This window comes from Belonocnema kinseyi, chromosome 1 (genome assembly GCF_010883055.1).
Source record: "Belonocnema kinseyi isolate 2016_QV_RU_SX_M_011 chromosome 1, B_treatae_v1, whole genome shotgun sequence".
NCBI lineage: Eukaryota > Metazoa > Arthropoda > Insecta > Hymenoptera > Cynipidae > Belonocnema > Belonocnema kinseyi.
In genome coordinates, this window is record NC_046657.1 from 23,137,389 (window position 1) to 23,150,859 (window position 13,471).

General features: G+C 32.0%; 1 protein-coding gene across 1 annotated transcript in view; it reads left to right on the plus strand.

The window, feature by feature from the left end:
* The window catches only part of LOC117177071, a 20,759-nt gene extending 7,619 nt beyond the window's left edge, over positions 1 to 13,140 (plus strand). Inside the window, exon 2 of the mRNA XM_033367557.1 lies at positions 12,692 to 13,140. Within this exon, the coding sequence (XP_033223448.1) occupies positions 12,692 to 13,140 (449 nt within the window). The remainder of the gene's footprint in view (positions 1 to 12,691) is intronic.
* The last annotated feature ends 331 nt before the right edge of the window (positions 13,141 to 13,471 follow it).

The following is a 13,471-nucleotide window of genomic DNA, read 5'->3' on the forward strand; positions in this document are numbered from 1 at the left end:
GGGGTTGTTTCTCGAAACATGGGTTTGGGAGATTGCACCTATTCACCTACATAACAAGATGAGAATTGAAAGCAAACTGAATGTTAAATCAAAAAGCATGAGTTGAAAAAATAATTGGAGAAAAAAATGATTTATTATGGAATTTTTAATTGAATGAATTATGGACTTTGTTGATTAGTAGAAGAAAGGGTGGTGTGTTTATACCTAGTAGTTACAGTATTTATTTCCATACAAAGTAATAAATTTAATAATTTATTTATAATTTGTTTAATTATTGAATTACGTTTGATATATCATTGTTTGCAATTAATCAATTACTTATTTTTAATGCAAAAAATATTCATTAGAAGATATCGTTACAAACCATTATCAAAAAGTTTTTTTGATGGCACATGCATGATTTCAGCCCCTTTCGAAGCCTATGAAGCGGGGCTAAAGCTCTACTTGTCACTCACTAGGGAGTGAAAAGTGCAAATAGATGTGAATAATGAAAACTATATATCTACGACCTCATATTTTACGACGATAAGCCCACTTACCATGAAAGCTGTAAGGAACGTTTGATTGCAGATAATAGAATTTTGGGGTGATTTGTGAAAAGTTACGAAATATAATTGATAAATTACCGTAAATTACCAAAAATTGCCGGAAATTTATCGACAGTTTTAAATTGATTTTTGAATAATTTATCTCAAGTTTACATAAATTACCTACAATATAACTACTATACAACACAATAGAATTTTGGGTAATTTATGGTCATTTTCATACTTACCTGTAAAATTATCATAAACGACTGACAATTTCCATATATTTCCGGTTATTTTTGAAAATTGACGGAAATTGACATTTTTTAAATTGAATTTTGAGTAATTTTTCATAAATAACTATAAATTACCTGTAATATCATCATAGGTTATCAAAAAATTTTGGGTAATTTATGAAAATTTTTCATATTTATCTGTAAAATTAATTAATTTACATGTATAATGACCGAAAATTTGTAGATATTTTCGAAAATGTATAGACATTTTTTATTTGAACTTTGGGCAATTTATGGTAAGTTACCATAAATTGCCTATAATATTACCATAAATTAACAAAAATTTCATAAATTTCCTAAAATTTATAAAAAATTTTAGAGTTGACTTGAGGTAGTTCATGGTAATTTACCATATTTATCTATAAAAGTACCATAAATGACCTAAAAATTCCATTCATTTCCGGAAATGTATAGACATTTTTGAATTGAATTTGGTGCAATTTATGGTAAGTTAATATACCTGTGATATTACCATAAATTACCAAAAATTTCGTAAATTTCCGGAAATTGATCAAAATGTTAAAAATCTTCCAATTGTTTTTTGCGACAAAAATACTTTTAAAAAAGTGAAACTAGCTGTAAATTCGATCTCGAGTGTTTCCAAATTTGTTTTGTATTTACGTTTATATAGCGCTTATTTTACGTGCACTTTGCTTGAAGTTAGCAAACGTAGTTGCTTTCATTTCACCTTCATTTCCCAGTGGGCAAAAAATTTGGCGACGTCTTTACAACATCGTTGCGACATATTTACGGCAACTTTACGACAACTTTACGATATTCTATGTCCATGTCGTTTCGGTGTCTTTCCAAAATCGCAAAGACATCGTCAGATCATACGACTTATTTACGATATCTTAAAGACACCTTAACGACAGAGACATAGGATGTCATAAAGTTGTCGTAAGGCTGTCGTAACGATGTCGTAAAGACGTCGCTAAACTTTATGCCCACTGAGAAATCCTTCGTTTCTCATTAAGTGTAATGTTTCTCCATTCTAGAAATCCTAGGTAGTCTATCTCGCACCATTCTCACAATTTTTAAAGCGTATCTACTTGCCCTTTTTCTCGCCTCAATTTCTAGACTTCTTCTCCCTGCTTCCATTCTCCAAATATAATTTGGCGTGTTTCTATCTATCCCTGTTATTATTTTTATGTACCTGCTTTGCACTTTTTCCATAACCTCTGACCTTTTCCATCCCCATACTTCAACCCCGTATAGGGCCTCTGACTTTGCCAAAGTGTCTGACAAGTAGAGTCTTCTTCCTAAATTATTTATTCATACTCTTTTCATCACCCCTCATGCTGTGTTGATAGCTTTCTGGGCTTTTCCTGCTAAAGTTTTCAGAGGCATAATAAAAGTCCCCGCAGTTGCAAACCAAGAACCCAAGTACTTATATCGATCCACTACTTCTAGTTCTTCTCCAAATGTTTTCAATTTTTACCCTTTCTTTTCCTTCTTCCTTATATAAAATTCTGAGCATTTTGGTCAAACCGTTAGCAAAAACCTCTTCCAGACTGAGATCGTCAGCAAATTTCAATGCATGAACCGAAGTGTTTCCTATCATTGTACATTCTTTTTTCCTTTCACCCTCTTCCTCTAAATCTTCTACAAAAACTTTTAAAAGAGTTGTGCTCAGCGGACATCTTTGTCTGACCCACCATTTATTCGTAAAGTTCTCAGTTAAACCTTCATCCGTGATTAACTCATTTTTAGTTTCTCCGTACTTTCCATTTCTCTTATAGATTCGTCTACAATAACATACAACTTACTTTTCACATTTGCAGTTCCAATATTATTATAAACCGTTACAATGTTCAGCAGCTTTTCATTGCATTCAAATTTCCTACCTTTTAAAATTAAACCATATTCCCACTCGCAAACATAAACCCCTTTGCTCACATTTTGTCTTATTGTTATCAATTGCCCTCCCTTCGCCCTACCTTACTTCTTGAATTCCATCGCCGGCTTTGTTGACCATACAAAATTTTCACTTAATTTTGATTACACGTCTTCTCTCTTTTTCTCTAGCCAAGTCTCGCTTAGTTTGGTCAAATCAGAGTTCTTTAAAAAATGCCAAATGTCCCAGTTACTCCCTTAACGTTCTATACAATTACTCGTGGATCACTAATATGTTGGTCTACGAAAATTCTGCTTCTCCCTCGCTTCTTTTAATTCATCCCAAAAAAATGTTTTACCCTTTATTTGCAATCTCATGTAGCTTGAGGAGGCCTGCCTCCCTTTATTTTTAGCTTCCCATACTTTTCCCTCTATCGATCCCTGCAATTCAGATTGTCTTTCCAACAGGTCATCTTCTATGATGATTTTGGTCCGTTTAAAATTCTTCTCTCTCTCCATCTGTCTTTTCTTAGTGTTCCAGGAATCTAATTTCACTATCTCCAACACTTCATTGTTAAGGCCCTCAATTCCCCCTCCCTCCTATTACCTTTTAAATTAAGTTCGGTTCGCTGCTGACTTCAAGCCCCGTCTTGGTTTTCGTCTTCTTCATTGCCTAAATAATTTCCACTTACTTCTTTATCTTTTTTGTTCTCATGAGTCCGTATCGGTGATTCATTTGGGGTTCTGTCAAGTGTTTGCTTTTGCCAAAAACCGCCTCTTTTAAACTCACCCCAAAGGTCAATTAATTATTTTTTATTATGAATTTGTCCATTTCTTCCGTACTTTTGGCTTCCCAATTTGCTCTTATCCTTTTTCCTCGGCCTACCCCTTTGTTTTTTTTCTTTCCTTAGACCTTCCTTTTCTGTGATACCAATGAGGGCTAGAGCACTATTTTTTAACTTAAGCTAAATTGACTCTATTTCATCCTCTGGCATCATCAACGGAAATTAAACCTTACTCGATTTTATTGAAAGAAACTGAGCTCCAGTTTTTTGTTCGTAGAAACAGGCAAAAGTGGCCAACTTTGAAGGATCATAACTTATGACCTATTGCAGGAAGGGCATTTTTCTTTTTTTATAACCGCAGGGAATTGAGTCTACTTTCACTTATCTGCGGAACACTGTCTTATATAGAAAAGTGGTTCAAAGGTATACATGTTGTTTTTTAAACTTAGTGATTTTTCGCAAAAATTCGAAAAAGGTGGGGATTTTTAAATATATCAGAACTCAAAACCTATGGTAAATAGCGGATTGTTTTTGAACTAAATTTTCTGAAAATTGTGTGCTTTTTCTTTTTTTTGTTGGACATTTTGCACTAAAATGCAATGGGAATCATTTGTCTACGCAAAAGTAGCTTTAGGAACAATTTTCAACAAAAATAAAAAAGAAAACCTGTTTGGCAATTGATCTGTTCTAGCATTTTTGATACGTTAAAGGATACACCCTTACGAAACTTTCTCATTAAAAACACTACATGCAGGATTCATATTTTCATTTTTTTCGTGATGAATTTACATATTTTTCTTGTATAGCCCACTTTCCAAGGCCAGTGTCATGGATAGTCTTACCGACGTTAGTAAAAGCTTTAAAAAATTTTCAGAATAAATTCAGAAATGCTAGTTAGTTATTTTTGTATGTACCGCCTATTTTGATTTGATTTTCCTAATGTCGTAATTAGCGTCCAGATTCATTTTCTCTAAAATTTTTCTGTAACAGTGTAAATATTATCATTTTTCTTTTTATCTGCTATAAAGTATGCTTATGATCGTTTCAGGTCCATTCTTGCCAAACAAGTCGTCAAATTGGTTATGGAGTTTGATTTTGTGAATTCCAAGAAAATCGGCTTTGCTGAGAGTTTGTCGGGTTGGTGTAGGATTTATGAATTGAACTTGGGAGTTTGTTCGCCGTGTCTGTTTGGACAAGTTACTTGGAAACGCTGACTTTATTCATAAACAATGCTTTTAATAATTTGGAATGGAACTTTAGCCTATTTTAGAGATGGTCCAGGATATTGGCAATTAAAAAATTTTTCCAGAACTCAGACCTTTTCTTTATCCATTACTCCTGAACGAGACTGTGACCTGGTTCTACAAACTTCTGTGTAATTATTTCAATTTTCGGGTTTCTTGGCACGTTTCCTTACAAAATATTATTTGAAAAGGGCAGTTTCATATTAGGAAAGTATTCTGCAGTTGATATGTACACGCTCAATTTTATTTTGTAAAAGAAATTATAAACTTTAACTTTTATTAAGCCAAAAACATTTTCCAGCTCGAAACAGATATTGACGGTGGTTGGGTCATTGTCACTTCGATCACGATTACGTTCTTTCTTGGATTCGACTTTACTTTCCTGACGGGCCTTGTATATTTCTCGCAGAGAAAGAGTACGGTTTTGGTTAGATTTTGCTTCTTCACAATGGTCACATCAGTTTTTCTGAGAATGATGAAACGACATGTTGAACTCGGTGCAAGAAATATGTATGAAAAATGACTTCATTATTACTTTCTGTTGGTACTTTATGCTTTGTATTCTTTCCATGCATCGATGATCTAGGTTTACCAGTCTCTAAGTCATAAATTTTATAACAGAAATAGTGGAAAACTTCCTTGTTAATATGGAATAGAAGTTTATAATGTGTCCCCTAAGTGTTTACATTTTCCTTGTACCTCTCCCCTATTCTTTTACACAACCCCACAAATTTGTTTGGTGGTGAGAGGACGGCTACAGTTTAAGGTGGGTTCCACACCACCAAGAGCAACGGCTTCAAATACCTAAAAAACCTTTTCTTTAGAGGTACCTGTCCCACTACTCTTCAAAAATGAACAGCTTCCTTGCTAGGTTAGTGTTTCTCGTATAGGCGGGTTAGTGTTAGTTAGTGTTTCCCGCATATTGAGTTTTCAAATTGGAGACTAACGTCACACTGCACAAAAAATGTAGTATAAAAAATTTCTTTTACTAATCACTTGGAAGTCGTTTTGCGCGTTTGGAAAATCACGTTTGACTTGTGGAAGTCGAAATTGTGTAAGTTATAAAAAAAAGAAGTCATGAGCACCGAACTCGCGAGCGATGCCTTATAAAGTAGTAGCGACCGTCTTTGGTCAGCCATGTCCTTAAATTGAATGTGGTCAGTCAGATGTCCACAAGAGAAACTTTTTAAACAAATCCAATTTTTAGAAGACTTACACGATTTCAGCCCTTTTTTATTTTTGTGAAACGAAAGTAAAGTTCTACTTTTCAGGAGTACACACTGACTTTATACACAAATGATAAAACATTATACATCTGGAAGCACGCATTTTATGTAAATTGATTCCCTCACCCCAAAAACTGTGTTACAAAAAATTTTTGAATTTTCTCAGTTTCCGTCCACTTTCAAAATTTTAGAAATTTTCAGTATTTTCTCAAGTTTATAAAATGTTGAACATTTGTAAACTTATGAAAATTGCGAGGGGCAAATCACTTTCAAATCAGTGTAATTAATGCAAAGAATTACTGTAAATAATGAAGACGATATTGAATCATTGTGAGTTTAATGCGAGGTTTAATGTAACTCGTTATTTAGAAAGATCAGTAAGAAGTGTAAAGAAAATAAGGTATTTTCCGTAACTCGAACGAAAATTTAAGGAAAAGAATGAAAATAGTGTTCGGAACGTGAATAACGTATAAAATAACGAAAATAGTGTATCGCGTTGTCTCATAAAGCGACCCTTTGCGTTTACAAACGAGTCGACATGACGTCACGCGGCACAACAGTAGATCGACTGCAGAATATTTCTAATATTTTGAAGGGAAAAAGCGCGTCAATGAAAAAGCTGTGTGTTAACTGTATGAATTTGTATCTCGCACTATTTTGAAGGACCATTTCGTTGGCCCCACCACCCACGCAAATTTAACTTTTTTCGGCCAAATATTTAGTGCAGAATTTGTTTAAATTTGTACAATCAATATTAAAATTTGTGCATCACCGGAAGTACCTGATTCCTCAGAAAAACACTGGCGGGGCCAGCGAAACGTTTTGCTGGTCCCGTCATGGTGTTTTTCGTACAGGGGGTAGTTGTCAGGGGTTGAATTTGGTTACACCAATTTCAACAAATTAAGACGAAACTAATGCACCCATATAAAGTTGATTTTGGATAAAGTCAGGACCAGCGAAACGTTTCGCTGGTTCTGCCATGTCAATTTTCTAACAGGGGGTAGTTTTTAGGGGTTGAACTCGGTTGTACAAATTTGAGCCATTTAAAACGAAAATCATGCACCCATGTAAAGTTGATTTTGGATAATGTCGGCGCCAGCGAAACGTTTAGCTGGCCCCGCCATGGCGTTTTTCTCACAGGGGGTTGTTTTTAGGGGTTGAAGTGAGTTGTACAAATTTAAAAAATCAAAACGAAAATAATGCACCCATATAAAGTTGATTTTAAATAATGTCGGGGCCAGCAAAACGTTTCGATGGCCCCGCCAGTGTTTTTTTGAGAAATCAGGTACTTCCGGTGATGTACAAATTCTAATTTTGGTCGTATAAATTTGAACAAATTCTACACTAAATATTTGGCCAAAAAAAAGTTAAATTTGCGTGGGTAGTGGGGTCAGCGAAATGATCCTCTATTTTAAAACAGCAAGAGAGTAATTAGTTGATTATAATCAATTTAGTAAAATATGTAACGTTGAAAAATAAAACAAAAATCACAATGTTTGCTGAGGAGTAGGACATATTTACTAGTTTTTTTCTATTTGCTTAATTTGTTTTTTTTTTAAATGGAAAAATGGAAACCATCGATCAAATATTCAAATCTTATAAAGTAATAATCAATTATTGATGAATGAAAATAAAATAATAGGGTGTCTACTGTGCGGAAATTTAAGGAAATACGGAAATCATCCGGGAACTTGAAAAAATCCGGGAAAATTCAGGAATTGTCCTGAATTTTATTTTTGGTGCAGAAAATGTATTGCATTTCCTCATAATCTATAGTTTTTTTCTTGTGATTTTGATCTACTTGAGCTACTTTTTTCTTACTTAAAATTCAAATTAAAAAAATTAAAAATTTTTGAAATAAATTTTGACATTGCAATCGAGTAAATTACGTATTAGTTGAACAAAAATTTTATATAGCGTACAAAAAAAAACCCAAAAAAGACTAAAATTCTGAGCTATGAAAAATTTCGAAATTCGGTTCTGTAGGTGCTAGATTAATGGACCGTTGAAAATATTGATTTGAAATTACAATTATAATTATTTCATCGACCTGGAAGCCAGAATTATTCTCCTTCGTTCCGAAAAACAAATTCCATATATTTACAAGTTTGTTTTTAATGAAAGGAATAAAACACGAAAATCTCGACAAAAATACTAATAGGAAATCAAACTCAAATAATTTCTGAAACATTCGAAATAATGAATATAAGTACTCGTATAAGGACGAGAATAGAGTCACTGCGCGGGGTTACTGCAGTTAGTGTAAATAGCGCTCATAATAAAATTTGCAGAAATTTCAAAAATGTTTAAAATTATTCAAATTTCTAATATTGATGAATTTCACCAAATTTTCGAAATTTATAAAATTATTATAATTTGTAAAATTAAAAAAAGTTGAATAATCAAAACTTCTAAAATTTCTAAAATGTCTTAAACATAAAATTAACGAAATTTCCAGAAACATTTCAAAATGATCAAAAATTTTTTAAATTATTCAAACTTCCAAATTTTTAAGATATGTGAAACTTTCCTAATTAGAAAAATTATGGAAACTTGACTATGTAATAACATTTTTAAACTGTTCAGGATTCCTAAAAATTCTAAAATTATAAAAACGTCTCAAATATGCAGATCTGATGAAATGACAAAACTTTCTGGAATTTCAATAATGTTTAAATTATCTAAAATTTTCGAAAAATATTAAAATCATCGAAATTTCGAAACTGTTCAAAATTTCTGAAAAACTTCCGAAATTATCAAAACGTCTTAAGTATGAAGAATTTCAGAAATTACAAAAATTTCTAAAATTTCCGAATTGTTTAAAATAAAATATTCGAAAATTATCTAAATTTTAAATCTGTTCAAAATTTCTGAAATTATGAACATTTTAAAACAAATTTTAATATACAAAATTCTAGCAATTTTCTAAAATATGAAAAATTTGGAAATTTTTAAAAATAATTATTAAAATATTAACGTTTCTAAAATTTCTAGAATACATTTTTTAAAATCCTAAATTTTAAAAATTAATTTTCATTTTATTTTATAAGTTTGAAACATTTTAGAAATTTTAATAATTTCAAATTTTTTGGGAATTTTAGAATTTTTAAACAGAAAATTAGAACTTTAATCCCACTTCATAGGAATGAAAAAGGGCTGAAATCGTGTATTTCTTCTAAAAATTTAAAAAGGGCTGACAAATGAGGGCCACTACTACTTGCGAAGGCGTCACTCGCGAGTTGTGAAAGATCAAACAGTTTTTACGTCCAAAGGTCAGACACGAGTTTTCAAACGCGACCATACGAATACAAATAATTGTTAAATTTTTTTTTAATTTGTGCACTTCATATTGTTAGTCCGATTGCCTTAATCGTTTCCGTACATTCCGAAACTATTTTTTTGGTTTTCGCTTTCTTTTCCTACATCCTTTATTTCCCAATTTCTGCAGGATCAGCTTTCCTTCCTTCTAGTTTTTCTTCTTTAATTTTCCGAAATTAAATTAAAAAACGTTTAAAATATAGAAACATTATCATCAAAATTAGATTGTAGTGGAATAATTTTCCGTAGGAGTATTTACGTGCTTCGTCAAAAATTCAGTATCCTTTTCGGTCTCTCTAACGTAAATTTTAGAAAAAATTAATTTGACGAAACATGCATAAATTGAAGATAAATACACGTTGAAAAATATAAATATTATTAAAAACACATATTTTACTTTAAAATAAAAATTATAGGTGGCTTAATATCATTCTAATTTGTAGTAAGTATCGATATTTTCATTAACAGTTAAGAGGTTTAAGCTCAAATTCCAGCAATTAATGCGTCTGAAGTTAGTCACCCCCTGAAATATGTTTTCTTTCCGAAAATCATAAAATATCAAAGCTTACTTTCGTGCAGATGCATAAAAATGTTTTTTTTTTCAAATTTGTTGTCATGAATTTAGATTAATTAAGCAATTTTTTGTATGATTGTAAACATTTTTGAAGGGTGACTTCAACCCTCTAAGAAGTGTTTCCTTAGATAAAAAATTAGTGTCTATTGGTTTTTGAATTTAGAATCTTCCACCAAAAAATAAATTATTAAGAAAATAGTTCTACTTCCTGGTTGTAAGTAAGATTTGACCAAAAAAGACGAATTTTCAACAAATTGCGTGAAGATTCTACAAAATAGTTGAATTTTCGAATGGAAATTTATACCAAATATTTAGATTTGCGACCAAACGGTTTTAATTTTCAACCCAAAAGATGAATTTTTAAGTAAAAAGTAGAAAGAAGAAAATAAATGTTTGACAAATGGATAATTTTATATTAAAAAATATCTATTCAAAAAGTAAGATAATTTTCTACAACAAAGCCCAAGAGGTAAATTTCCTACAAAACAGTTGAATTTTCTACCCATAAATATTCATTTTCAAAAAAATAGTCATATTTGAGTTAAAAAATTATGTTTTCAAAAACAACATTAAATTTTCTTTAATGTGGTTAGAATTTCAACCAAAAAAAAGTTTCCAGAAAGAAATAAAACTTTCAATTAAGGAGATAAAAAAAAAGATTTTAATTTTTGATGGAAAACACTCAAATGTTACCGAAAAAGACAAATTAAAAAACTTTAATTTTCAACAAAAAATATGAATATTTCATAAATTAAATACATTTTTAATCAAAAAAGAGAAATTTAAAATTTAAAAGATCCCTTTATAACCAAAACTTACAGTGCAATTTTTTGTGAAGAAATGAATTTAAATTTTGTAAATAACCAGTATTCTACACAAAAATTGAATTTTCTACAATTTTTAACATTTTTAAGCCTTAAAGACGAATTTTCTACAAAACGATTGAAGATGGAATCCACAAGTATACATTTTTAAATAAAATAGTGCATTTTTAGTTAAAAAAGATGCATTTTCAAACTAAAGAGACAAATTTTTAGCAAACAAATTTAATGTTCAATTAAAGAGATGAATTTTAAAATAAAATTATGAATCTTGAACCAAAAATATGAATTTTTAAGAAAGTTTAATCTTCAACCACAGAGTTGAATTGAAAGAGAAATAGTTACAAAATTATGTAAAAAAGTTAATTCTTAATCAAAAAAGAAGAATTTGGAACTTGGAAAATTATTTCTTTGTTTAAATAAAAGATTTAAATTGTCAATGAAGGAATGAAATATTGTTGAGTTTTAAAGCAAAAAGGACGAATCATCTACAAAACGGTTGAATTTTTAACTAAACAATGTTAATTTTCAAGCAAATACTTTAATTTTATTCCAAATTGTTGAATCCTTAACGGAGCCAAATTAATTTAGCCTCAAACAGTTGCATTTTTAACTTAGAATTATGAATTCCTGACCAAGAAATTTCGAAATTTCGACCGTAAAAGACGAATTTTCAAACAGAAAATTCATCCTCAAAGATCATATTTTTCAATCAAGAGGATTAATTTTCTGAAAATGAAATACACAGAATCCTCGCTTTTAGTGCACTGTTGGGAGTTGCCCGCAAATAGCCTCGACCCAAATTTGGGTGGATTCAAACGCAAACGGTCGCCTAAACCGCTTCCAGTTAGAAAGCATAATATTGCGCAACATGCGCAACTGAGTTCTTGCGCACTGCGGCCTTTCCTAGGCGAGAGTCGCAACCATCTCTTGCCTTGTGCGTTGAGAATCAGCGTGGGTCAGTAGTTCTAGCAAGGCCGAGAACGGGGGGACAGAATCCGAAAGTTGGGTGTAGTTGAATATTTAACCAGATAGATGAATCTACAAGCAAAAATAATGAAGAACTTAATTTGCAACCGAAATAGGTGTCTTTTTAATACCAGCAATCCAATAAACAATAACCAATCAACAAAATAATAACATTTTTAAACAAATACTAGAATTTTTAATCAAAGGGGCTGAATTCAGCACAAAACGTATAATAGGACACGTTTCAACCAACGTTAGTTGATTTTTCTTGTCTGGTTCTATTAATGCGTTTCACATTTAAGCGAAAAAGACCCAAAAAAAGGAAGACGCGGTATTTTCATTCAGAATAGAGAAAAAAGAAGAATTCTTGAAAATGTGACATCCGAAAACGTTTAAATATTCTCTATCTATGTGACGTTACTTCCCCCGAACCTCGTCCTGCCCGTGTTACCAACCATAGTATTCAGTGTGTCTTCCCTCCCCCTTCAAATTGGTAATGTTAATGGACATCCCATAAGGAGAAGAAAAAAGCTAAAGTTATTTTAATTCCTACCGTTAAGTATAATTGTCAACATTTAAATCCAGAACAATTCTGTTTTGCTCAAAATGTATTCAAGATAATTCCGAACAATTCCTTATGAGGCATAATTCACAACTCTACTTTGAATGCAAGCGAATGTAGTTTTTGTCAAATTTCAAATCATTTCATTCGAAACCACCATGTTATAAGGAAATGTACATGAGGAGGTGAATGTTAAAATCCATGTGCAGACGCTAATAACCACACGAGTGATGTAAGATAATTTATTCGAAACCACAATGTAACGCGAAGCAAAAGAATGTTTAGACAGCGATCATCATTATTATGAAAAAATCGCTTCCTAGGACGTTCTGGTACCATTTTGGTAAAGGGATATCTAACACTCATTTTTCTGGAGGCTCTACAGTTTCACGAAATTTCGGTTTCGAATCAAGTATCTTACATCACTCGTGTGATTACACACGTCTCCACGTGACATTCAACATGGAATTCCTCGTGCAATCCTCCATAAAATAATTTTTTAAACAAATAATTAACGTTTATTATTCTTTTAGGTGAATCAGCAGTTCCCCACATACGTCAAAAGCGAACAGTACCACATCCACCAATTCCAAATGTAAATAATATGCGAATCTATAATCCTGTCAGAGTCGTAATTACAGCTAACTATGAACCTGTAGGACATGGCTATGCAATACGTGAATTTATCGTCGTTGCGCCAGCTGACTTATTTCATGCAGGGATGCACCCTCGCCCGATAATGGTAGCATCGCATGATGCAAATCATCCCTTGCGGTATCACGCAATATTACACAGAGTTACACACCCAAACTTTAGTATACATACTAGATTTAATAATGTTATCATGTTGGAAATTCAGGGAGAGATTAACATGGAAGTAGGCAGTGCCGGAAATGCGTTGCTCAGGCGTTATGGAAACTACATTGATAGCTTTATAATGCCACACGCGAATGCGATATTTAATGCCAGGGCTCATGGTTAACTAATTTTGATCTTTAGACACACTCACACTCCAAAGATATGAGCTCCAAAGATACGACTGTTCCACAGATACAAGCGTCCCGATTCCAAAGGAGCGAGCAGAATTTTTCCACCGCCATCCCCGCCTTACAAATGTAAATGTCGCAGAAGTAAGATCATATTTTACGCTCGTATCTTTGGATTTCTTGATTCATGGGCTTCTCGTATCTTTGGAGTATGATTTCCATTCGACATTTCCTTAATTCGGAATTTATATTACTGAAAACTTGACTTTTGATTTCCAAATTCATTAAAATCTATAAATTGCAAGAATTTTCAATATTTACTCTTAA